Here is a 28,000-nt window from a genome sequence, read left to right as displayed (position 1 = left end):
CCCATGAACCCATCAATTAATACAAAGACTTTTTGTTTAATATTGTTTTATTTGTTATTCTGTGAGAAGAGGTACTGTTACCACCCTGAAGTTTATTAAGCTTATTTTCCAATAACATCACAACCTGAAGTGTTTCATTCCTTTTACACCACCATCAGTTTGCCCACACTAACTAGTTTAGCCTCTGACTTACTTCAGACTCAAAAACATAATAAAAACGAAATGTCTCCTCACAAACAACTTCAATATATCTACAGTTACATAACAGTTACAGTCTGTTTCCACCTACGAATCGTGTTTATGTTGTTAATATTGCAACGTTAGAATAAGCGCATTGATACAAATCTGTGATTTGCCTTGAAGTTAGGTCTACTGTCCGAGCTGAGGCGATAGAAATTGAATTAACACATTTTGACCAATTGAGAATTCAACAATATTGTTGGGGAAAAAAACAACAACTTGACAACATACAGGTGTTCACACACTTTTGAATAGTAGGGCACACATTACACAATAAAAACATATCATTTGGTATATGCTTTGTGTTTGCTGTAATTATTTCAGGACTAGTCTTTAAGTGAGACATCTGCATACTGTGATTCTTCTTCATTCAGCTCATGACATGTCTCATTGCTGTCATCATCAGTTGGTGGACGGTTGCGTTTGAAAAATCCAATCTGCAAAACAGATGCACCTTAGGACACCATCTCGAACCGCAGGACATACGTATTCATAAAAAGGAACCATCTCTCCATATGTTGTTACTGTGTGGCATGCAAAGTGATCACAAGATGCTCTCTAGTGTTTACATCATACATGTACCTTCCAGAAGATGAAGCTCAGCAAAGCCAGGAGCAGGAGGCCAGCAATTATGGACACCACAATCCACCCCACTGGCACTGCCTCCAGGCCACCAGGACGCCTCCAAACCACACTGGTGTTTGTCTAATACAGAGCACAGGTCTTTTCTTACATTCTTTTCATTGAAGATTGGGAGATAAGTTTGTCTTTACTGAAAATATGAATATATTTAGTGTGTACTTAGTGTTATACATGCTTACCTCTGCTTGTCCACTAGGCAAGACACTTGGTTGGATCTTGGACAGCATGCTTACTACCTCATAGTGAGCAGTGGACACGAGGACGTAGTTCACATTAGGGCTCTGAAAAAAATTAAGTGAATAATTCATAAATCCATTTTTTGATTTTTTTATCATTAAAACTGTATCATCTTAATAATTTTTTTAGCTATAATCAACAGCCCAGTATTAGAATAAGTGCATTCATTCGAACATGAACCTGAGCAGCACTCTCAGAGCAGCTTTTATTAAAAATGAATCAACATACCAGAACTGAAACTAAAACTGATGTGAAATTACTTTTCGTTTCCTCACCTGTAAGAAGGTTTTAACCCATAAGCGTGCCGCCACTCTCACAATGGCTCTGGCATCTCTCTGTAGTTCTGTAGTTTCACAGCTGAACACCAAACAAGGCTCAGTGGAGCAATTCTGAACCGAGACAAAAATACAGCTACTTACTGGACCTTACACAAGCAATTTCCACCTTCATTTACCAGTACACTGGCGTCCCAGTCTGCCAGCGGAATGGAAATCAACTTATCAGACATTTTCTATCAGTATAAACAAATGAATTAATTTATCGCAGCAAGTCTGGTATAAAATTAGTCAGGACACTGTTGGTGTCCAGGGTGAGACTTTTTGTACCTCTGTTGGGATAACCTTACATAGGATTTTAATGGTTGAAGGTAATGCCTTCAAGTTTTAGATGCTAATGAACACCATTTACTTTGAAAATATAAACATGTGCTTAACCCTTAGTGTCTGCTCTCATATGAGCCATTACCCACCACTGTGGAGTGTGACATGTCAATGAAATTCAATGCTGAATATCGACACCCTGAAACAGGTGCCATTTTTTTGGCCTCTGGTAAAAAGAGTTATACAATTGTATACAATAGTTCACATGCCTTTATCGAAATGATTTAAAATTTAATGTAAGTATTCAGATGCCCCTTCATTATTACAAGTAACAAATATAAAAGTGTATATACAAAAAAATATATTAACAGATATTAATTTGAATATTGATATTGAAACATATTGAATTATTTTTTAAATAATTCAGTATCAAAATGATTGTTCAAAATGATCTTTCAAATGCTATGGACATTACAAATAAATAAATAAATAAATAAATAAATAAATAAAGCTTTTTTTCCACTGTCTCCCTAAATTGGTCCAGTCAGCTTTTCCCTATCACTCAACAGCTACTAACCAGGGAGGGTAAGGGTTAACATATGCTTCTCTGGAGACATGTGAAGCCAGGCAACCACAACTGCTGCTTATGCTGCATCATAGGGCAGCATAACCCTCAGAGGAATTTGCCCTCTTTTACTTGCAAGAGTTCACAGATGCCCATGAGTTGCTAGTGTTGCTGTAATTGACAGGGGAGAAAGTTGTCATCCCTCCACCCAAAGAGCATACCCAGTTTTGCTCTCTTGGACACAGACGGCTATCACGTCAACAGGATTCAAACTTGCAATATCCAACCACAAGGGGCATCTAAAAAGTCTCCTATGGTTTGTTTTGGATATTTGCAAATTGCTCTCCTGTGGGGTCTACTGTGGGTATTCTCTAATACTCCTTAAAATCATTTAATACTTTTGTCCAGTAGGGCTTTGCCCACTGGGAGGCCTTTGGTCAACCAGGGCCTATACTTAAAATGGGGCCCTTTCCAGCTGGGGGCTCCTGTGCAATACAAGACTGTGCCCATTAGGAGGCTTCTGCCCTACCAGGGGCATTCATACTTAGAGAAACCAGCATTTGTCCCTGGTTTACCATATGACTTTTGGCTAGCAGCAGACTATGACCAGCATGGGATTTTAGCAACCAGACAATGCCCAAAAAAGGTCTTCTGCTCTACATAGGACTTTAGCCAGCAGGAAGCTCTAAATTGGGCTTTGCGCAGCACAAGGCCTTAGCCACACTGGGCCGTTGCCAGAAGCAGGCTAAAACCCATCATGGGACTTTGCCCAACAGGAGGCTTTTGCATTTGCCCAAATAGGACATTTCCCAACAAGAGCTTCTGTTTTATATAGGGCTTTGCCCAGAAGTGGTGCCTGGAACTTTGCCTAGTTGGAAGCTTTAATTCACCCATGGGATTTGCCAAATCAGTGGTTTCTGCTCTACCAGGCTCTATGTCCATCACAGGACTTTTGCTCAGCAGGGGTCTTTGACAATAATGAGGCTTAGTTTGCAAGTTGAAACTTGCCTGGACCTGCAGCTGGATATTATTTGCATGTAAAAATGTATTATTTTATATTATTTTAAATTTTAAATTTTAAATTTGAGCAGAGTGCCTTTTTGTATTGTTTGTAAACAATATATAGTTCTATACAGAACTTTCAGTCTATTTTCAGTCATTTTACATTAAAACACGAGCTGTAGTGCATGTTTAACCTGGCATAGGCTCTCCCACAGGGAACAAAAAACTGATATTTATTGTTCCCAGTACTGGTCGTCTTAACATACAAATAAGCACTTAACATAATCTTAAAAGCAAATACATAACATTCTTAGTTTTATCCACAATGTTTGGTATGCTACGTGACATGTCATTTTTATGTTTTAGACAACAGCCCCCTCTGATGGTATAGATTTATAACTACAACTCAGTCATCCAAAATTGTACTTTCCAATGTGTCTAAGGTTAACAAGTCCTTACCACATGCACGGTTGCTTGGTGATGCTGTTCAGGCACCTCCTGCTCCTCCTGCTCCTCTGCCTCCGCCTCCCGTTTGTTAAAATGATGAACAGGAACCACAGATGTATTAATAAAGTCTGGCTTCACAAGCTATGGATAAGAACAGGAAAAATGCATTAAGGAATCAACAAGAAACTAAAATTATTCAGTTCTGTGCCTGTTACAGATGTTCTAGCATACAGAGAATGTGTAGATATATAATTGTATTGTCGTTTGTGGCAGCATTGGTGTCAGACATGAGATTCATGGATTGTTATTTTCACTTAAATTTGATCCCAGATCCCTGATTGTTTTCTTTTCTTCCATTCATTTATTTATTTATTTATTTATTTATTTATTTATTTATTTATTTATTTATTTATTTATTTATTTAATAAAGGAGATCAAATGACATAAGATGAGCTTTGTTTCTCTTTGTGGCACATTGCCTGTCACTAATGAAAGAAATATGTCTATTCTCTTTCATTTTTTCACAGATGTGATTGCTTTTCACACTGACATGGAGTCAATACTATAAATTTTTTTCTCTCCGGTAATCTACAGTCATGTAATAGAAAGAAAGAAAGAAAGAAAGAAAGAAAGAAAGAAAGAAAGAAAGAAAGAAAGAAAGAAAGAAAGAAAATCACCCCAATGTAAAGCATGTTTGGATGTCTAGATATGAAATTAAGATTCCAAAATGGGAAAAATTAAATATTTGTCAGAAAATGCAATGTGTTAATACAAACTTATATCAAAATATCGAGTCAAAAAGGAATTTAAATTGCAATACACTGTAATTATAATAAATAGAAAATATTTGAATTGATGGGAAATGTATAATGCATCATAAGCTTTGGCCAGCAGGTGGCATTCTCACCCCGAGGCGATCGATCTCAGAAGGGTCTGTGCTGCATGTTAGAAGCTCCTCTGAGGCGTTGCTGAACACATAGAGCACATAAGAGCCATTCTGTTGTACTGGGAAATGTAGCTCCAGCTTCACCTTGACTGTACTTGGCCCTTTGTTCCTCAACTAACAGCACAAAGGAGCATGGGTAAGTTCTTTAAATTTCTTTAAATGTCACAGCACACACAACGATATCAACACTAACAACACTTTGCCTTAACTTAGCCATAGGGCAGAATCCGTATTATTATCTGTTCACATTTGACTAGGCAGGAAGCTGGAGTCAGAGTTTCCATTCTGAATCAAAACGTTCTTCAAGTAACAGTCATGAGCAAACCAGTTCTCCTTTGAAAGGCGGGTGAAAAACGTGTCAAAATGTTGCACCTCAAAATGGTTTCCTTAAAATCCTAGAGGGCATGTTGACTAGGGTGGCTTAGTGGTTAGCACTGTTGCCTTACAGCAAGAAGGTCCTGGGTTTGAACAGGCAGGGGCCTGTCTGTGTGGAGTTTGCATGTTCTGCATGGGGGTACTCCGGTTTCCTCCCACAGTCCAAAAACATGTACATCAGGTTGATCGGTAATTCTAAATTAAAAAGGTGTGTGTGGTTATCTATCTATATGTGGCCCTGCGAGGGACTGGCGACCTGTCCAGGGTGTACCCCTGCCTTTTGCCCTATGTGCGCTGGGATAGGCTCCAGCAGACCCCCGTGACCCTAATTAGGAATAAGCGGGTATAGACAATGGATGGATGGATGGTATGTTGACTATTTGCAATTACTTCGAATCCATTTGTATAAACATAACTCATTAGGCTTATATAATCAGCTCACATTTACATTCATAGTATTTGACAGATGCCCTTATCCAGAACGATCCCTCAATGACCTTTTACAATCTTTGTCTCATTAACTAGGTTCACATTGGTAAACGACTTATCTACAGGCGAATCTACAGCATTTCAACATTCTTGAAAAACAAAAAATGTAGAACTGTAAGTGTTGCAGAACTGTAGAACTGTAAAATTCAATATAGAATATTATCTTTTTTTTTTTTTACAGTATTATAATTGATTAGAAAAGGTTCAAATTGTATCCCCATGTTAGAAAGATAACTATCCAAAGACCCACTGAAGAATGTGTTACTGAAAAGACTCTGCCTGTTGTATAGTTCTTCATAGAACAAATTAAGGAAAAGATAAACCAAAGAACCCATCAGGGCGCAGACAGGAACATCTTTTTCCAAGAGTTTATGGGAGTCCTGGAGCATTATAAGAATTATAATCTGCTAGTTCTTGGTATTGAACTGACTACCAGAGTATCAGTGTCACAGGATATTTACTACGCATCTTAAAACTGTTTCTAAAATTTTGAACATGTTTATTCATTCATCTTCAGGAACCACTTCATGCTGGTCTGGGGAAAGGTGGATTTGGAATCTATCAGATTTGAAGAAACAGTGGAGAATAGAGTGCTGATGGGATTCCTGTCTACCACAGGCACACAGACATTCACACAAACATTCACACCTAGTCAATCCATCCTCTGTTGTGTATTTGTCAGGTAAGAGGTGAACGTAGAACCCAAAGGAACCCTGAGATTTGGAGTAAACATGTTTGACATTGTAGAAACCAGATTTTTTGGTTTTGAAATTCTTGTTGGTGACGATAAACGGCCATGCAAGACTGAACAGATTTGCTAAAAGGAAAAAAGATATTGTACTGCACATTCTTTGGCACCTCATAAACATGCTCTACAAGGGGGCCCACATCTTCCAAATCCTTTGGGGAATCTTTTGGTTCCCATTTGGCAATTGGCATGACGCTCTCGGAAGGAGAGGAGGCTCTGCAATTAAGAAGATAAATAAAATTAAAATGCTTCTTAACTACAATCTGCTACCTATACCAGCAAAGCATTCATAGATAAGATTCTTAACAGTCATATTAATAATAACATTCACATTAATTAATACACTTGTGCAGTGAATATCATACATTGAACTGCAGGGCTAGGTGCAACAACAACAAAAACAAAAACGCAGCTTGAAGAACAAGAAGTTCAAACTAAGCTCACTCACCCCCGCATCTCCAGCAAAGCCACAGCCTGAACATTGATCTTCACTTCCACTCTGTTGCTGTCTGGTTTCAGACTGTTCTTGCTAATGATTAATGAAGGAGAACAAACATTCAAGCATTGCTGCTATGATCTTCGGGAAAAAAAAATTATTAGCACAACAATGTCAAGATAACAGACTACTGGGAAGGAAGCAAGATAATTACTATGAAGAATTCACGTCAGAAAACCAAGCAACATGGTGCATAAAGGATGCTCTTGCCTTTTAATTTGTAAATGGAAGGACACATGGGTCTCGACCTCCTCCAGTCCACCCATGCTGAAATACAGACCGGCCATGATCTACAAAAGAGTTCAAAGAGACACTAAAGAATTGACAGTAAGTTCCAGTAAGTGTATGGTAAAATGATTTGGGGGAAAAAGTATGTGTATCTCAGCATGAGCCCTGTTTTTCTTACCTTCTGATTAGCTTTCATTGGGTTGCCCAGTTCACAAATCACAATGACAGAACCATTGTCTTTCTTTGGACCACAAAGAAGACGACTAAAGCCCTGCAAAATGAACCAAAATATCAGAATTTGCTGTGTTTTAGGTTTTATAGAAAGTTTACAGGAGTTTTATGAAAAGAGTCTTCAGTATCAGTGCTTTGAAAACAGCAAGTGTTTTCTGACATGAATTCTTCAGGACTGAAGACTTTGTGGCTTCTTAGCAATATGACAAGCTTTCTTTTTTGTCTCAGTCACTTAAAAGAAGAGAGAAAACGAATGCGTGTCGATGGAAGGGCTGTTTACAGCTGTTATAACATAAGTCACAGATAACAAAATTTACAATAAAACCATTTACAATTTTAAACCATGGAAACTGTGGTATAGAAGTCAGGTATTTTTAGGAGCCCAAACGCAATGTGAAGGTTAAGTAAAACATTTCTCATGTATTTCCTTCCATTAATTATGTGTACAGCCAAGTGCACTTCAGCAGTGAGAGAAACAGCCCTCACCTCCTCATCACTTAACACACCATGATAATGGGTTTGAGGTGGAAGCTGGACATACAGTTCTGTCTCATACGCTCCTTCACCACGATTCTCAGCAGTGACGATCAGGAGAGCCGGGTTCTCATCCCCAATCAGGAGAGGATCTGTTCGCCTGTCAGTGTAGATCAGGACCAAAGTAAGGATAACTTTCATCATGGAAATAAAATTAGTACTGTAATAGTGTTCATTTGAAAGAGGTTTTAATGCTTACGCCTTGGCTGCAAGCTTTAGTTCAGGGATGCAGATGTTATCTTCACCACAGTCAAGAACTATCTGTGTCTGAGAGGGAAAGAGTGTGTGTGTGTGTGTAAGAGATATTTTTTTTCTGTACCTAAAATAAGAAGAATATTTCTGTTCTATAAGACTTGCATTTCCCACCTGGCCAACTACAACATTCTGTCCTTGTAGCATTGCTTCATGGGTGTTCACCAGGCTGTAGCTCATTGACATCAAGATAGGACTCAGCTTGTCCTTGAAGTCTGGCTGAAGTTATATAAAAAATAAATACTTAAAGAGACTTTTTGCAGATGTGAAAGACTCAAATCAATTCAGGCCGAATTAAATATTAAGTTTCTAACAAACAACAAAATAGAAGTTATTCATGAATTCATCAGGAATTCAGTGGAACTATATGAGTAAATAAAGTTTCGCTTTTTATAAGCAGATCTCTCTTCCTTATGGCCCAATGGCTGTTTAAAAATTCATTGGCAATACAAGTTTTGTAGCCTAGTGTTAATTTTGTAGCTAAGGATGGCCTTACAATCACACACAAATGTGATGCAACAGAAAAAAATCATCAAGAGTTTGAATAAAAGATTAGGAAGTAAAAAAAAAGGTAAGAATTGAAAGAAATTTAATACCCTTAATGGGCCACCTTGACTATTTTGAACACTAGACTGGAAAAAGTTCATACAAAATAAAAAATCAGATATGTTGGAGTAAACCTACCAGCAAGTATGCAGTGAGGTTCTTACAAAATGTCTCTCTCCTGATAGTGAGCTGAAAGTGGCTGTATGGCTGATGAGAGTCGAGAAGGAGGGTCCGTCTTGCCACATTTGGCTTCAGTTTATCCAGCTGGAGCTCTACATTCAATACTGGAAGAAGGCAATTTACAAAGAAATTTAATAAGACTTGAATACAGTAGTGAAAGTCCTTTATTTTAATACTTAATTTTAAGACTGTTCTATCTACTGCATTGTATTTAGCATGGTTAAATTAGGCCGATGATGAATAGGTAGAGCAAATGAGCATATAGGTAGAGCATATCATACATGCTGATACTTCTGTAAGCAGTACTAATGCGAATTTCTCAAATAAATCAAAACGATTGATATAAAATAACTCCAGAAACTCTATTAGCGCTGTAACCAATACTCCTCCTACAGCCATAAAGAGATTCAATTCATTCCTAATTTGCTACATTTGCTCTCAGCTTTCAGCTGTATTGCACATAATTATGCAGGAAGCTAGATTTACAGGAGTGAGAATGTAGAACATGACATTCTTACCGATTTCTTCTGGTATTCTGTACCCAGAGACACTAATGCACATTATGATTTTAAAGCTGAAAGAAGAAAAAGAGACAGAATTGCAAATGGCAGATTGAGAATCGTTAAACTTTCATTATGTAAATGAGCCTAACAACAAAAAGCCTGAGTTATAAATTTTGTCTCACTTGTCAGGTAAAGATGTATAGAGTGGTTATAGTGGCTCAATTTCTACCCTTGACACACAGAACTGCAATGTCAAATGCTGCATGTGCTAAGTACATGGACTGGGAACTAGAAAAGGACAACACTCAGGGTCCTGGTATTGACTAGCAAAAAGTTTGGCAAAAAATCCTTTTCATATGTAAATGATGAAAGCATTCTACCTCAATATCACCAAAATCATGGTCCATTTCTAACTGTTTTTGGTCTTTAAGTTTGTCACTTACTTGAATAGGTGTTCGTTGATACACAATTTTCTCAAATTTTCAGTGTGACGTATTTCCCTCGCGCTACAGCGCACGCTTATCTGATATTTAGTGTTTTGCTCCATGATGTTACCATGCTGATTTTGTTAAGTATTGCTACATCATGGTTTTCGTGTGATATAAGGTATTCACTGTTCAATTAAGTCTGCTTCAGAGCAATGTTTCATAACCTTAGGTAATAAGTGGTGTTAACCCCGCCTCTAAATCACAAGTGTGAATTGTTCCTCGAACAGGGGTTAAATGCCGGGTTTAGAACAACCATAACCTGGGGGTTGAGCACAGTGTGAAAAGGCTTAATATGTACTAAATGGTTACCAGGAGACAGGACTGCCTTGCAGCTGACAGGATTTTTCATCAGGCTGTAGGAAATCAGGGAGGAAGGAAAGCTGGGCTTTGGTCATCACTACTGCTTTTGACCTGTTAAAGACAGACACACACACACACACATATGACATACTTTCCTTGTGAGGACCTTTCTGTGACACAATTACTTATTTATGTATGCAGTAACCAGGATGTCAGGACACACACACACACACACACACACACAGGGAGGTAGGCCAAAACTGAAGAACATCAAGGAAACCCACAATGAGTTGAGAAGATGTACATTATGTACTTGTGTAATTATTAAATCAGATAATTAATACTGTGCCTCTTAATAAACAGTCCCAACCTTTTTTCAGTTGTTTTTTTCCCCCTACCTGTATATAGCCACTTTATCTGCTCCCCATGCACCAACAATAACATCTACAGAGCAAAGAAAGCTGAAGTGAAAATCTAGACAAAACAGTTCGATCTCAGCAAAACAACTTCAGTCCAGTTTGTTTTTTTATAAGTAAACAAGTGTGTCTAATGGACAACTCTCTGCTAACTCTCAAGAATAGCTCTCCTGAGACAAAAGTGCTGTCTGTCAGAAAGCATTGTTGTGTCCATTGCAAGCCCAAGAGGCACAACTGAGGGTCATGGTCTTTTCTAATACTTGTCTCTTTTCCACCAGTTGCTCAAACCACTATCAGTGTTTCCCATGAGACAGATGGAAACAAGCTTTTATTGGAAACTGCATTCAGCTGTGACTTCTGTAGAATTTGACCCTAAGTAGAGCAGGGAACTATAGTAAAGCATGGTGACTGCTTCTAGCTTGGTTGGATGGTTGAATAGCAATGGAATAATAAGTAAAGGTATACTGGACTAGATGAAGATAAAAGTTGCATTATAAGAGAATAATTTGCTGAAAATACAGCTTTAAAATGACTTGCCAAGAGAAGAAAATAGATGGTTGAGTTACTGTTTAATTTAAAGAACCCAAAATTGAATACACAAATTTAGAGGGGGGGATTCAGAATAGAATAGAAACCTGGATATCCATTGTTGTCGATGTCTGTGCCTCCTCTTATGCTAAAACCAAAAGCTGGTGCAAGAGACTGGAAAGGGCTCTTGATGACTTGCCCATACTGTGGGTTCAAACCATGACTCTGTCCCATATAGATGAACACCAAACCACCATCACCTGCACCTGGTGCCCCCACAGCCACATCTGCAATCAGATCATTTCAGTTATTTAGAGTTTTTCACAGCTGACCTTTCAGTTAAGACACTTAAAGCACTTTTAATGACTTTCCTACACCGTGCCCGTGTCCACACTTTAAGATGCTTTTTTAAAAAAAAAAAAATATTATTCATGATATGTAGATTTTATTTAGTTTAATGTTCCCATGTGGTTTTTCTGATTTATGTTTCACCAAATCAATAATTGCAGATGATGAGGAAAGCATGCAGTTTCTGAATTGCATCTTGTTGGCACAGAGAGTTGAACATCTGAAACCCTGCTTATTACATATACACTTGTGGTTACCTGAAAGTGAGAAAAATGAGATCATTGAAGAAGTCCTTTTTGTCCAGTGGATATGATAATATGTGTAAGGAGGAAAAATGAGCTGCTGGAATGCCAAATGAATTTCGAGCTGTAGAATTTGTACAGAGCATTTCTACAGAGCCTAAAGACTAGGCGTTTTTACCTCATATTATTCCTGTGAACATTGTAATAAGTGCAGTGTGCAATGAATTGGTAACTGATGAATGAATATTGGTAAGTGATGAATATTAAATTTCTGCAAAAAAGTGGCAGCTCATCAATAAGGGGTAGTTAAATTTTGAAGATAATTTTGTTTGATAGCCTTATTAATGTCATCCTGCCCCACAAAAATATACGGTCACAAGCTGCTGCCCTCTGCTATGCAATTTTCTAGCACTATACAGTTAGCAGTAGCTCCTTACCATTGAAGCCATCATAGTTAATGTCTCCCAAAGGAGCAATGGTAATGCCAAAGTGTCCATAACTGTGTGTGCCTGATAAGGTCTGATCAGGCTTTTGGGAGAAGCGATAACCTTCCTTCTGGAGGTAAACATACACCTGGCCCACCTCACGCAGCTTATGTGTGGACAAGTGCTCCATGAAGAGTGGAGCACCTACCAGGATATCATCCCTCCTGCATTAACACAAAATTACACAAGTTTCAATTGAATATTACCATCCAATGCTAAAAAAGATCTTAAAATCAACTACGTAAATATTAAGGTGTAAGAGTGTCTAATATCCCAAACCACTTCAGCATCTCCCGACTGCCATAAGGAACCCTTGCCCGAATATTGAGCCACTTCCTGGTTGCATAAACATTTACGCGGCATGCACGCTGCTTTCTACGCAAAGTATCATTTCCTAGTGTTACATACCAAGCCGTTTGATTTTGTCTAGTTTTATTGTGTATGGCCCTGTTTGTTAATCCCTTGACTATGATTTTCTCTTTGCTCGTTTTTAACCCTGTTCTTTAACCCTGCTTTTGGATTACGATTTGGATACTGTTTGCTCTAGATTTTGCTCGTTATTAAGATCCACTCATGGATCCTAGATCCTTGGCTTCAGGGCATTCATTACAGTGTTCCTTTAGGCATAGTGTACTGAAGTACTACTGGTGTACTGCTGAAGTACTAGTTGCTTAAAAATTGATGAGTAATTGATCAAATAATGAATAAATATTGAAAAATATATGTTTATACAATACATGTTACATAATATATTAAAATTATGTATCAGGTAAAATGAATTAAATATTGCAATATTTTACAAAAGAAAAAAAAAAATCCATATTAGTTTATAATATACAAAACAATTTAATGTTCCTTATTTAAGAATGCCTGCTGACACACAGTAAATGTCATTTACCCATCACTGTTTACATCAGTCACAGCAACACAGTGGCCAAAATAGGAAGCTACCTGTGGAGGACATACAAAAACCATACAATTTCACTATTTAAGCTGCTCAGAAAAGATCAGCTCTAAAAAATATTAAAGTAATAAGTTGGAAAATGTGCTTACTTGAGAGCCCATTAGAGTCATAATGGATCTGAAGTTATATCTAAGTGCATAAGCTCCATCATAGATTTTGACCTTCAAAAAAGAAAGTTAGGAATCAGACAGTTTGATATTAATTAGGAAAAAATGACAAATCTGCAAGAATGAATTGGCATGTACTTACAGAACCTGCTGCATTTTGGTCAAGTGGGGCGCTAGCTACATAGTCTACAAACAAAAATGAATCATAAAACATCTTCCTGGATATCATGGGGACTTTTAAAACAGCCAATGGACAACTTTCTGTGAAGAAGGTAATGGTCTTAAAAGCATATTTCATAATCGTAGTTCTTACCTGGGACGTTGTCTGCAGTTAAATGACCTACTGCCACAGAGTAGCCTGGGAATGAAACATACAAAAATTTTATAACTAAACTAACCAAGAAATGGAATTTATTGAAACTTTAGTTTCGGTCAATGCAGCAAAGCAACACTAATGTGCAATTAATGGAATATTACATAGGTGCCATTTTTGTTTTCGATGTCTTACCCAGATAAATATCATACTTGTTCGGCAATTCATATGATGCTTGCTCATCTTTCATACTGTGGATTGGACTGAATGTCCTACCACTGGACATGATGTTCTGAAGAGATGTAGTAATGATCTGACCTGGAACACAATCTAGCTTCTTTACAACTTTTACACTGTGCTCAAGTATGAGTTATTTCAGAATCATATCTTAGTTCAGAGAACATAACCAGTCATCAATCAATCTAATCAACAGACTGAGATATTAACATTTAAAATAATCCAATGTTCATTTTTCTGGTTTTCTCAGTACATTTATGTATGATTATAGTTGTTCTGGATGAAATTCATAATACGCCAGTACTATTTGAATGTACGTTCAACTGTAAGTCAGGATATAAAGTCAATCCTAAGTAAAGTTGATGCATATGTGATGCTCCACATACATTTAAGCCACGTTGTTTTGTGTGTTAAAACTAATATAACTGTATAACTGTCACTGGCAAATCAGAACCTCTATTTAACATGAACAGGAAACACTACATTAACGATCAAACCAGAACCAGCTGCAGATGATTATTTGGACAAAATTTGTCTTTTACATCATCTGAAATGCATTTTACCTTGGAAGAAATATCCTCCAGGAGCACCAAGAATCACTCTTCCATGCTAAAGCAGAAAAAAAAAATGAAATCTGTATTGAATTTATTTAACATGTTTTGCTTTAATAAATCCATCAAAGTAGAATTGTGCTAGAACTCTAACATTAAGCTATTAATATTAAGGATATGACTAGCCATGAATCCTTAATAAAATCATGAAATGATTAATAATTCATGACTTTTATCTCAAATCTAGAATATTCTATAAAACTAGACCAGGTTATGTATGTAACCTGGTTCCCTGAGAAGGGAGCGAGACACTGCATCATGGCTGACACTATGGGTCCATTGAGAAAGTTGTGTCTGAAGCTCTGTGTGCACAAACACCACACTAATGGCTCGGATAGTACACGTGACAAAGGGAATATGTGCCAACAAGTCCCTTTCGAAGGAACTCAATGCTGCGTCATGGTTGCCGCTATGGGAACGTCAATACCCACGCCGCCACACACCAGTCAATGTCTGAACCGGGAATAGAACATTGATTAGTCCTGAAGGACATGGGAACCTGGAGTGTGGTCCAGGTCCAGGTTATAGAACCTGATAAAGGTGTGCAGAGAGGACCAGCCTGCTGCAGCACAAATTTCTGTTCAGGGAGGAGAACTTGAGAGGTGGACAACATCTCAGGCAAAGCAAGTGCATCCTCTCCTGGGGCGTAGGACAGAAGGCCTGCATGATGACTGGGTGACCGGCCATCCTGGGCACCTTGGGGACTATACCACACAGGATAGACTTGGACATACCAGGAGCAAATTCTAAGCAACTGATAGAGCCTACAAATCTCCTAGCCTCTTAAGGGAGGCCAAGGCTAAGAGCAGAGCTGTCTTTGGGGTCAGAAACTCAAAAGAAGCTTCCAGCAGCCCATCAAGACCACAGAGAAGTCCCAGGAGGGGAGGCAGGGTATGCAGGATGACCTCAGCCTCCTGGCACCATGCAGAAAATGAGATACCAGAGGGTGCCTACCCAAGGAGGCCCAGAAGACAGGTCCGTGGTTCGCAGCAGTACCAGCCATGTACACTTTTAAAGTAGAGGGGGACAGTCCCCGAGAAGGTGAAACTGCAGAAACTGCAGCACTGTACAGACCAGGCAATGAACTGGGTCCTGACAGTGTTGATTGACTCAGAGGTGAAAAAAGCCTCTACTTCAGATTGTACAGCTTTCTAGTGGAGGGAGCCATTGTGTTCAACAGAGTCTCCACTACCTCAGATGAGAGGCCTGCCTCCAGGAACTGGTCCCCCTCAGGGACCAGGCCCAGAGCTGCTCACTGAGGTGAGGAATAAATTCTCTGAATGATGCAGACTGGCGCTTTACCTCCTGGTGCCTGTTGATGACAATGCTCATTGCGTCACTGAATAGCTCCTTATGTGTCCTATCTGAAGTCATTAAAATGGTGTGTGCACACACAGCTTCAGACACAACTTTCTCATTTAAGCATTCAGCGTTGAGTTCCCTTGAAAGAGAATTCATATTTTTACATGGAATTTGTACCTCTGTGATGTCCGAGCTAAATCCTGCTTCACAGTAACGTCTGTCATTAACTGGAACAGATGAAAGAACAACTTAGTGTTCTCAGAAATATGGAGTGGAGGATGTTGTATAGATGTAGTGTAGCCTCCATCGTTAGCATTTGGTCCCATGAACAAAGGACACAAAGTGGTAACCTGTTAAAAGTGGTGTGATCTTTACATGTTCTTACAATTTTTCCTAGCGTTGTAAATATTCTCCACTTCTGTTCCCCTACAGGGGGCATAGTTAGCTATCTCTCCAGTTAGCATGTTCAATAGCTGACAGTTTCCCACTGGTGTGTTCATGGCCTCATCATTGTCCATATACACATTCCAGTGGAATAATGGAGCACAAGCCTGTTTAGGAAAAATAAAACACAGATTAGTACTATAATGTTCAGCCATTAAAATATATACACTATATGGCTAAATATTTATGGACATCTGACACCTATATGTGGTTCTTTCTAAAACTATTGCACACAATTGTATAGCATGTCTTTGAAATTTCCCTTTACTGGAAATAAAACTGTTTCAGCATAACCATCTCTTTAAATACATTAGCATTCATTAAATTGTGTGATTTTCTATATTGTTAAGATAATTGTTGATTTTTGATTGAAACTAGCATAATTTCAAGGTCAGCATGGGTGCTGTGGAAACTGGGATTGGAGAAATGTCATTATGAGGAAAGCGGGAGAAATGGTTGTAACCGAAACTGAGTGCTAAAATTTTTTTTTTCTGCTCACCAGGACAAAGTCGTTGTAGGCCCGTACCATGGCTCCAAACCACTGGTTAGATTTATGGCTTACGAAATATATATTGAGATATGTGATGTTTACATCATCTATGAAAAATCAATATACACCAAAAGCTTACAATTAATATAGACACTGTACAGTGTGCATTGTTACTTAGAAATGTTTCACGTATATATTAAGATCATTCTGAATTACACAAAAAATAAATTAAATCAAATAAATATCCAGCTTCATAAACGAAGCACATTGTCTCTAAACAGCGTTACAGACATATAAAAGAAAAACTATAGCACAAATAGCAAGACACAAAAATTATTTTTTACACAGAAACCTTTATGTAAAAACCTATGGAAAAGTTTCAGATGTGTTACAGTTTGAAATTAATAATCAATCATTTTAATGTTATGTAAAGCCAAAGTTGACCTGTTTGGTCGAAGTTCATTTTTTGACATTCAACTCGTTTGGATGAATTCCAGGGACAGAGGAAGACAGAGCCGCCTCTTGAAGGTCCTACATCGTGTCTTGGAGCACCGACTATGACACTTTACAACAAATTACAATATGTTTTACAGAAAAGGTCAAATTTCCTTCCTTTTTTTCTTGCTGTGATTGTAGCCATGTTCTTTGTACCTTAAGATAGATGCAGTACAGCATATACACATATTTAGCTAGAAGATTATTAATTAAGGTACAAAAGGTGACAAGAAAGGGTACAGTTTATAGTTTACAGTGTAGCACTAACCCTGGGAGTGTGTATAACCACATGGAGAATTGAATTGTACAATTTCTTGCAGACTATTTGTAAAGTACTGAATATCATTGATGGAATAAGCTTTAATATCAAATCTGTAGCCACTTTTTCCATTTGCTTACTGGGCAGGTTAAAGCCTAGGATTGTATTAAGTGCAAAACAACATCATGAACCGTATTCAAGCAATTGTTTATTTTCAGTCTTATATATAATCCCAATAATGTGTGTCTAATTTTTTACACTGCAATGACAGAAACACTATGAATAACATGTCTACTTACCCTTGGCTCCTTGTTTGAATAAAGTCCACAGAAAAGCCAAAGTAACTCCCATCTGGCCCTGAAAGCTCTGTGTAATTATCCAGATCCAAATTAAAACAATAGCCCTGCTGTGGGAGAACACTGGCTGTGAGACATATAGCAAAGATGAAAATGATTCCCTCCATTACAAATGCTTTCTGCTCATTACAGGCAATTGTGTTTGAGTGGGAGAAGCTTCCTCATTGTGATATGTTTTGTATGTACTTGTGTAATATCTGCTGCTTTAATCCGATAAAAGGTTTCACCATGTTGAAAGGAATGATGAATATATTGGGCATTTCAGGCAGAAAATAGTGCTAGCCTCATTTTCCTGTATGTGTCAATCTGCTTCCTGTAGTTAAAAGTGACCCAGTGTACAGTCCATGCCTCTGTGCAATGCTTTAACAGGCAATGACATAATAATGAAAAAAAGAATAAGAATAAGAATAAATAAATAACTAAGTAAATAAATAAATAAATATAAATAAATAAATAAATAATATACATATAGTAGCTAGTACATTATATTAACATTATTAAGAGCATGTAGTGTTTGAATGTGTTGCGCTTTCTAGTGTTGAGCTGGGAAGGAAGATGAGATCCCCTGCTGCTTAGAGATTAACCCAGACCACTAGACTAGAATTGTGTTCTTGGTGTTAAACAAAAACCAACAGGAACTGTATCATTTCCTGTATCACTGAAAATTCATACAGAGTGGTGTTATATACATGAACTGGACACAAATGGTCTATTTTATATGAAACAATGCAAATATATTCATTTTCCATGACGTTTAATACAATTCATATAATGTTGCATACATTAGCTTGTATTGATAATCTAGAAGACAGGAAGACAATGAAAGCCTGGTGCTCAAACCTAAGGAAGAATGGGGGAATATGGAGAAAAGAAAAAGAGTTTTAAGCTCCAGCTGAGAGAAAGCAAGGCCAGAGAAGCTAAGGTCACAGATGGAGGTTCAGGCAAAGGAGAGGGATGAAATGTTGCAGAAGGTTCTATAAATAAATGCTGGAGGAGACTGAGAACCTGAAAAGAACTGCAGAAGAACTTTAAAAGGAAGCAGATTTGAAGGAGCCTGAGGTGATGGAAGAGCAAAACAAAGTTAATAAGAAACAGAAAATCCTACCCACACATTCAGAGCTTTTAGAAGCTCCAGAAAGAATATCATCAAGAAGAAACAGATAGAGGAAGACACAAGCTCCAGATCAACAGTGAGACAACAACAATGAGGTGGAGGCTGTGGTGAAGAAAATAGATGAAAGTGATACCATGGCATAATTTCCAACTATTTTAGAACAATTTCTGTAAAGTATTGATGGTTTTATCAGATGGAATATAGAGTAAGGGTTTCAATGGACAGTGTAGAGAAGAGAAAAGAAGAGCAGAGAAGAAAAGAAACGAGAGAAAAAAAGAAAAGTTTCAGGCAGAAGATTTGAGAGTAGTGCTCTGGTTTGAGAAAGAGAGGGAGGACACAGAGAAGCAGAAAGAGATCAGGACATCAAGACAAAGTGAAAATATAAGTCTGGCTTTGGTTCCATCTAAGATTGGTTCTTCCTAAGAGCACTATTTACACTTCAGACTGAGTTCACGGTCCATATTCCATTTGCAAAGATATGAGAGTAGATTCAGAAGGTTCAGACTCAGTGCTATGTAGGAGTTTCACACAAATTTCTGAGCAGAATATTCATTGAAATGACCTGAAAATAGTTCAAAACTCTGTGGCATTTAAATCGCTCCATTAATAGAGAGTGTGAGGATAGACTGACCTGAGAGAGGGAGAGAGAGAGAGAGAGAGAATACACTCATGTGGCTGGTGGTTTGTCTCATCTTGCATGAATTAATTCATTAATAAGAGGCTGGTGCTCATGCATGAGAAAGTGTTATGGAAAACAGAGGCATCTTACCCCTACCCTAAGTTAATTTGACTCGGGACTGAAGTGTATACCCTAGTATAATACAGTATCTCACAAAAGTGAGTACACCCCTCACATTTTTGTAAATATTTTATTATATCTTTTCATGTGACAACACTGAAGAAATCACACTCTGCTACAGTGTAAAGTAGTGAGTGTACAGCCTGTATAACAGTGTAAATTTGCTGTCCCCTCAGAATAACTCAACACACAGACATTAATGTCTAAACCTTTGGCAACAAAAGTGACTATACCCCTAAGTGGAAATGTCCAAATTGGGCCCAGTTAGCCATTTACCTTCCCCGGTGTCATTTGACTCGTTAGTGTTACAAGATCTCAGGTGTGAATGGGGAGCAGGTGTGTTAAATTTGGTGTTATCGCTCTCACACTCTCTCATACTGGTCACTGGAAGTTCAACATGGCACCTCATGGCAAAGATCTGAAAAAAAGAAATGTTGCTCTACATAAAGATGGCCTAGGCTATAAGAAGATTGCCAAGACCCTGAAACTGAGCTGAAGCACGGTGGGCAAGACCATACAGCGGTTTTACAGGACAGGTTCCACTCAGAACAGGCCTCACCATGGTCCACCAAAGAAGTTGAGTGCACGTGCTCAGCGTTATATCCGGAGGTTGTCTTTGGAAAAAAGACAATGAGTGACTTAGCCTATGAGTGCTGCCAGCATTACTGCAGAGGGTGAAGGGGTGGGGGGTCAGCCTGTCAGTGCTCAGACCATACGCTGCACACTGCATCAAACTGGTCTGCATGGCTGTCGTCCCAGAAGGAAGCCTCTACTAAAGATGATGCACAAGAAAACCTGCATACAATTTTCTGAAGACAAGCAGACTAAGGACATGGATTACTGGAACCATGTCCTGTGGTCCAATGAGACCAACCTAACCTTATTTGGTTCAGATGGTGTCAAGCGTGTGTGGCGGCAACCAGGTGAGGAGTACAAAGACAAGTGTGTCTTACCTACAGTCAAGCATGGTGGTGGGAGTGTCATGGTCTGGGCCTGCATGAGTGCTGCCAGCACTGGGGAGCTACAGTTCATTGAGGGAACCATGAATGCCAACATGTACTGTGACATAGTGAAGCAGAGCATTATCCCCTCCCTTCGGAGACTGGGCCACAGGGCAGTATTCCAACATGATAATGACCCCAAACACACCTCCAAGACGACCACTGCCTTGCTAAAGAAGCTGAGGGTAAAGGTGATGGACTGGCCAAGCATGTCTCTAGACCTAAACCCATCTGTGGGGCATCCTCAAACATAAGGTGGGGGAGCGCAAGGTCTCTAACCTCCACCAGCTCGGTGATGTCAACATGGAGGAGTAGAAGAGGACTCCAGTGGCAACCTGTGAAGCTCTGGTGAACTCCATGCCCAAGAGGGTTAAGGCAGTGCTGGAAAATAATGGTGGCCACACAAAATATTGACACTTTGGGCCCAATTTGGACAGTTCCACTTAGGGGTGTACTCACTTTTGTTGCCAACAGTTTAGACATTAATGGCTGCGTGTTGAGTTATTCTGAGGGGACAGCAAATTTACACTGTTATACAGGCTGTACACGCACTACTTTACACTGTAGCAGAGTGTCATTTCTTCAGTGTTGTCACATGAAAAGATATAATAAAATATTTATAAAAATGTGAGGGGTGTACTCACTTTTGTGAGATACTGTACATGAAACTAAACATGCAGATCTTGGTGCTTTACGCTTACAGTTTCCCCATACACTTTTCTGATTATCACACTTGCCAATACTGCTCCACATGCCCAGGTAGTCCATCCTCACACTGTCTGCTCATGCCACACATCCTAGAGATTGTCAGGTTTTTCTAACAGACTCATTTGTGTGGTTCTTAAAAATGCCTTCAGATGCAGGTTCACCTGTGAAAAAACAAGAAACAGGTCAAAATGTAGGACAGGATATAGTCCTGTTCATGAACATGACTTTAATTGTACATGTTACTGTAACGCATGTGGGTCTTCTTGAATATTGTGAACTAAATGGCCATAACATAATTACACTCTTAGGCTAAATGTCAAGCTAGTTAAAATCACTTGAACTATTATATTAGGCTACATAACTAGGTCTAATTAATTCAGGGAAAATTGGATTCATCATGTTGATAACAGGCATATGATAAAGACAAGCCTAGTTTTCACTGTTGAGATAATGCAATTGAGATAATGCAATCACAAAGAAACATAAACAGGAAGGCAAAAGGTTTCTGCCATAGCAATAGTTCCTCATTAGTTCCTCTGATAAAACAAATGTATAGATACACTACCAGTCAAAAGTTTGGACACACCTTTTAATTCAATGTTTTTTGTTTAGGGATTTATTTTCCACATTCTAGAACAATACTGGAGATTTCAAAACTATGAAATAACACACATGGACTTAAGTAATCCATATGTAATGACAACAAAAAACAGTCAGTTGTTATTTTAAGACACGAAGGTCAGGTGTTCTGGAATAGTTCTTGCAAGAACAGTATTGTCAAGTGCATTTGCAAAACCCATCAAGCACCATGATGAAACTGGCTCACATGAAGCAAGACTCTGCTGCAGAGGAGAAGTTCATTTAGAGTGACCAGCCTCAGAAATCACCAATTAACAGCACCTCAGATTAGAGCCGTTATGAAGGATTTACAGAGCATCAGTAGCAGACATATCTCAATATCAACTGTTCAAAGGACATTGTTGTGTATTTCGGCCGCCTCCAGCATTGTTTTACAATGTAGAAAGAAATAAACATCAGGTATGAATGCAAATAATAAAGAAAAATAGGTATTAGAATGTAATGTTCCCTAACCCTAGAATGTTATGTATACATATAATGTAATAATATGATGTAGAATTTATGTTACATGTAGTACCAGCTTAGAATGTGCAAACATTACAGAATGGAAAAGGATATATTAACATGCAGGTGAGTTACAGTACAGTGTGCAGTGTGCAGAGATTTAGTGAAGTAAATGTGTCTTTATAAAATCCAAAGATTATGATGTTTGATGAGATCATTACCTGAAACCTTTGACCTGCACGATTTTAAGCATGGTGCTGCTGTTACATAATTGGCTGATTAGATAAACTGCATGTCAATATGAGTTTTGATTCCTACTTCTTCCAGATTGGAAGCAATTTTTTATAATAATTGAACAATTATTTAAAAACAGTTTCTTGAAAGAGTTTTGGACTCTGCTGAATGCATTATATTGCGTTTTTGTCTGATGTCAATTAAAACAATAGTTTTTCCAACTAAATGTAGCTTGGAAAAGAAGGAGGTGGCTCCTGTCTCATTCCTGCCCTCATAGCACATGGTTCAGCATGCCACATGCCACCATACCCTCCAGTATGCCACATGCCACCATGGCACACGGCAGATGTGCCACTAATCCTCAGAGGGTAGGTCTTAAATCTGGCAACAGCAAAAAAAAAAAGCAAAGCTAAATAACTAAAACACATTGCACACAAATTCACTGAAAGTGTCCTTCAAGATGATAACTAAGGTTAACTTCATGTCAGCTCTTTCTCTCTTATTCTGAAATCTCAGTGAGCAGCATCTCACTTGATTTAAGCATCAAGTGGCGGCATGCCAAAGGTCTGATGCAATTTAGTGCTCTTTCTCAAATTGAGCTCGCTCCCAGATACTGAAGCCTGAGAGGGATTAAAGAGTGTCAAACAGCTAATGTTCGTTTTAGTCTCTTAAACTGTGAAAGCCAAGATTCTAGGTGATAAAGCTGAGTGGGGATTACTTAACTCTTATCCAGACTTCTGATCTTCCATACCTGACAAAGGAAGCCATGAAACATGATCATTCCTACTGGAAAAAATCCATTACACAGAAATAAAATGGCCTGCAATGTTTTAAGTGTGTCAGAAATGAGGTTGATAAAGAAATCAATTTTTAACCCAGAACTGGACCGAAAAAAATAAAAAAGTCTTTTACAGCACAATCTAGATAATAATGGCGGTAATAATGGCCATAGAGTTAAAGTCTTGACTGCAAGAAAATTTATATTTTCATAATGTCACAAGGTTACAACGGTGATATGGCACAAGTGATGATCAAGGCCTAATATATTACCCCATTCTGCTACTGTGTGCTGGTAATTGTAAGAGACGTGGAAGAAGGTTGTTTGAAGGTTAGATTGGGGGATTGGCAGCTTGGAAAAGAAAGGAGACTTGTGTAACAAAATATAGAAGATGAATCAATAAAGTGTAGACAAAATGAAGGATTTATAATGAATTTGTTTTCTCTGACTTAACTGGCATAAGGAAGTGTGCACAAATTCCAACTGGCACATATAACTGAACATCACAAAAGAAGAAATGAAGCTAAATATTTCAGTGAGACCTCAGTGATCGAACTGAACTGTGTTAAATGTTTTGTATCAGTAATACACTGGAAATGGAAGCATTAGGTTTTGCTTACTGGTTGTTGGGTTGTTGTGAGGCATGAAACTCCTGAATATAAGGTTCACTAAATTCTCACCATGCTTTAGAACTTATTTTGTTTCAAATGTGAATAAACTCATAATCAAATGATTCTAAATAATATCTCACTTTCTCAAAAATCCATTTGCCCACTCAGTAGATCACATGAGGAGAAAACCTTTTACTCTACCAGGTTGGCAGTATACCTTCAACATCCTTTTTATTAGGAACACCTCCATGTTCATGCTGTTATCTAATCAGCCAATCATGTGGCAGCAGCACACTGTATAAATGAATACAAACACAGATCAAGAGTAAATGAGTAAATCAGTAAATGTTCCCCATCAAACATCAGAATGAAGAAAAAGTGTGATCTCTGTGACTTTAGAGGCATCATGGCATGGTCGTTGCTACCAGATGGGCTGTTTTGAGTATTTCATAATCTTCTGGGAATTTCACACAGAATAATCTGTTTAGACAGAATTATGCAAAAAAACAAAAACATCGAGTGAGCAACAGTAAAGCGGGTGAAAACGCCATGTTGATAAGGGAGGACTGAGAAAAAAAATGGACAGAGTGTCAGTGATCGAGCTGCCAGGAAAGATATAGCAACTCAGACTCACCCAACATGGACAGGAGAAGATTAGAGAAAAAATCACCTGGTCTTCTTGCAGTTTTCTTTAGGAAACTGTTGCTAAACAGTTTTTGGTGAGTGTCTTTAATAACCTTTTAATAACAAAACAAAATGCTGTCTTTCTTATCTAAGAGAAGAACTGTAAAATTTTTAGAAATGCTAATTGTATCCTCATAAAAAACATCATTGTACACATTTTTTTTTGATCTGATTAGTGTGCACCATACAAGTCACTGTGTTGTGATGTTATTCCTATAGAAACAGTAATGTATTAGAACCAGAGCATTAATATAAACCATGCACCTGGAACCACTAATATCCAACAGCGTTGTCCTATATTTGACATTCAGATTTCCGAAAATTATTCTTCTGAAATACTGAGAAATGAAGAACCTCATTCACTATAGAACATTCTTCTCATCAAATTTGTACTCTGAGTTACAGCTGAAATAATGGGTAGAGAGGATAATCCTGCACACAAGAGTCTCAGTGATGATCGAAAGTGATGACAGATCAGTTTTCACACCCCGGCTCTCTGAACATCGCTCATGTCTTGTGAAACATGTGTCACAATGATGAACGGTCAGATATGTGTCATTTGCTGACTGTTTGACCTTGAGTCTGTTTCCCACTCTGGCTGAAAGACTTAAAGACTCAAATGTCTGCTTGCTAGATAGGCATTGTTCTGAAAGGCATGCAGAAAATATGCTTGGGTGCTTGTTAATGGTCAGCTGATGGCATGCATAAAAGATTTATTCAGTCGTAACACTGGAGCTCCTGTGAATATAAAAAGTCTCACGGACAAAAAAGAAGACACGAGGAAGCACTGAGTGGGGGCATAAAATGGATATTTGACATGTACAATATGTTTCTTATAAGAAAAACAAAGGTATAAACTAATAAAAATTGTCTAATTATGTAAAAAATACTGTATATGCTTCCCAATTCTCATTTGCAGTTTCAATTTTGACTCACAAGATGGCAACATTGCAGCATTACACATGCTCCAGTGGCACTAGGAATAATTCAAAGCACTCCTTATAGGTGAAACACATCTCATTTAAATAACATAGCAAGCAAGTGCATAAGATAAACTCAGCATGACAGTCGAGACCCAAGCACCGTAGTCAGTGTCCACTGGGTGCATCTGGGCAACACAAGGCACCCTATCATCAGAACTGAGGGAAACAGGCGATGGTCAAAACCAAGAAGTACAACAAGAAACAAAGCACAGGGATCATTGGCAACGAAGACTTAATCAGAAACAGACACAACAGGTCATAAATAAGGAAAATAATCCATGTGACACACATCAGAATAACAGACGAATGATAAGAAAGGAGTAAGGGAAATGACTGAAGCCAGAAACAAAGGTGCATGGCCGTAACAAAAACAAAAGCACATGTAGAACAAAGAACAAACAGCAAAGCAGCACTCAGAGTACTGGGAAACGTGGCACACACAAACAGGAGGAATTTGTCAACAGATTCTTCTCTGGACATTGTTTGTAGATGAACATTGATCGGAGACGATGAACCCAGCTGAGCACCTGCCTGCTTGGAGCTCTGGAGATTTGGACCATTAGCTTTGTGGAAGATTGATCTGATCAAATAAGAAGATGATTAGAGCACTGTCTCACATACAATTCCTGCAGAAAATGCTACTAGTGGGTTCATAACTGGTAACACTCATGCTGCCTTGGAACATCTGTAGCCATTAACACTGGAGAACCACCTGCTGAGAAGCAACCTGAGAGAAGACGGTCGAGATACTGGATATAATATGACATAATATAAAGAGACAGGATAAAGTGGCAGGCTCTACTTACACATGAGGCGTGTGTTTGCGGCAGTCATACGTTTAGTGCTGACGGTCTGAATTTACTGTGGGATTAGTGCGGGGAGGGAATCTGGAGAATTTCACGCGATAAAAAGTGATTTGTGCCACATGGGCAAGCCCTGGAACTCCACAAATCATGGAGAAGACCAGCAAATTGTCCTCAGTGCGGTATTTTCATTATTATTCGACCATTCTATGGGCATCTGGTGTCTACAAGGAGGAAACACACATGCATACAAATGCATACAGCAGTGTGTAGATTGAACTGCTGGTGCTTATGCTATGCTAATGCCCTGACTCCACTATCGTGCAGCTCTATTTTACCATTTTGAAAAGAAGATAAAAGTTGTCCAAAGGGCATTTCATCCAATGGCAATAAAACATTACAAAAACAATCCTGTCTTATCAGAAGCTTATATGTTATATCTATGATGAGGGTTGTTTTTTAAATTATTGCAGATAATCCAATAGCAGTAATGAGGTGAATCCATGATTAGGGTGCCATTTATGTCCAATTGATTTTATATTTACAAATAAAATGTCTCAGATCAATGATTTAAACCTAGAACACTTCTACAGAAAACAGCACTATGTCCTCTCCAAGACCCCTATAACTACATGTGACCTTGAAATATAATTCCTAAAATCCAAAGTGATTCAAATTTGTATTATGCTTGCATTCATTTCAGGGTCCATTTAGCTCATGGAAGTCAACAGGAAGTCAGCAGGAAGTCAAGGGAGTTTCCTGAAGACCAGCAAAAGAGAATCGTCTGCACTGCCATTCTTTAAAATTATAGATTGAAAGTAAATGATCAATCTATAATAATAATAAAAAGCCTTGTTATTTTCGGCTGTGCTACTTCTTAAAAAGCAGTAGTATGTGCTCATTACTAGCTTCGTGTTTTCTTAGCATGTTTACTTGCATTCAATTTTGGTAAATTGTGAAAAATCAGGTTTAATTTTTAAGACGTACTAAAGGGCTTAGTTCAAAATGGTTAAGGTCTTGATGTTATGTCATTTTACCAAGAAAGTTCTAAAATTTGTCTAGCGCTTCATGACAGTGTAAGACTTTTAATTACACCTTTGTTTACAATTTGAGGACATTAAAATAGTTCATTTAGCCGACAAATGGGCTTTATAAATAAATGATTGGAATTGCGAGGTTTTTTTTTTTTTGGTTTTCTTTAATATCAATCACGCAATCATGAGCCAAATCAAAATAGATTTACAATATAATGACCACAAACAAACAAACAAACAACTTCCCCCATTAAAAGAATAAAGCTTTCAATTAACTTTAGTAGATGTCATGTGGCTTATTTTTTTAATCCCCGGTGAAGCTCCCTTTTGAAGCTGCTTGAGAAGATACTGACACTGCACAAATCTTCATCAGGAAATTCAGAAATTCATCAGAAAATTGCTGCCTTTTAAACTGTCCATGTCCATATCCTCAGTAGTACCCTGCTACTGGAATGACACAAAAGAAATTGCTGTATTAAAACATGTTGCAGTGTAGAAACCAAACCAAACACCATAAAACACT

General features: G+C 38.2%; 1 protein-coding gene and 1 long non-coding RNA gene across 3 annotated transcripts; one reads left to right on the top strand and one right to left on the bottom strand.

Annotated features, from left to right (window-relative positions):
• Window position 1: 1 nt before the first annotated feature.
• On the bottom strand, window positions 2–17,861 carry itga2b (integrin, alpha 2b). 2 transcript variants are annotated; one of them, XM_058375892.1, is made up of 30 exons: window positions 17,589–17,861; window positions 16,980–17,098; window positions 16,545–16,642; window positions 15,987–16,152; window positions 15,779–15,828; window positions 14,252–14,297; window positions 13,647–13,769; window positions 13,452–13,496; window positions 13,281–13,324; window positions 13,121–13,192; window positions 12,966–13,018; window positions 12,020–12,231; window positions 11,100–11,279; window positions 10,447–10,492; window positions 10,058–10,159; window positions 9,276–9,331; window positions 8,716–8,861; window positions 8,146–8,250; window positions 7,979–8,046; window positions 7,732–7,879; window positions 7,193–7,285; window positions 6,997–7,076; window positions 6,739–6,819; window positions 6,401–6,506; window positions 4,640–4,792; window positions 3,745–3,873; window positions 1,395–1,508; window positions 1,062–1,163; window positions 823–945; window positions 2–677 (listed from the first exon to the last, which is right to left on the bottom strand). In XM_058375892.1, exons 1-30 carry the CDS (start codon window positions 17,750–17,752, stop codon window positions 567–569), a joined length of 3,135 nt encoding a protein of 1,044 aa, XP_058231875.1. In that variant the 5' UTR covers window positions 17,753–17,861; the 3' UTR covers window positions 2–566. The 2 variants fall into 2 exon arrangements, with proteins under 2 accessions (XP_058231875.1, XP_058231882.1); XM_058375899.1 differs by lacking the exons at window positions 16,545–16,642; window positions 16,980–17,098 and having other exon boundaries at window positions 5–677; window positions 17,589–17,720.
• LOC131343995 (uncharacterized) lies at window positions 4,688–27,992 on the top strand. Its single transcript, XR_009203269.1, has 3 exons — window positions 4,688–4,814; window positions 6,060–7,113; window positions 27,147–27,992. It is a non-coding gene; the product is annotated as an uncharacterized LOC131343995 (long non-coding RNA).
• Window positions 27,993–28,000: the final 8 nt, after the last annotated feature.

This window comes from Hemibagrus wyckioides, linkage group LG02 (assembly GCF_019097595.1).
Source record: "Hemibagrus wyckioides isolate EC202008001 linkage group LG02, SWU_Hwy_1.0, whole genome shotgun sequence".
Lineage (NCBI taxonomy): Eukaryota > Metazoa > Chordata > Actinopteri > Siluriformes > Bagridae > Hemibagrus > Hemibagrus wyckioides.
The sequence above is the reverse complement of the archived record's forward strand: the minus strand, read 5'-3'. Positions and strand labels throughout refer to the sequence as shown.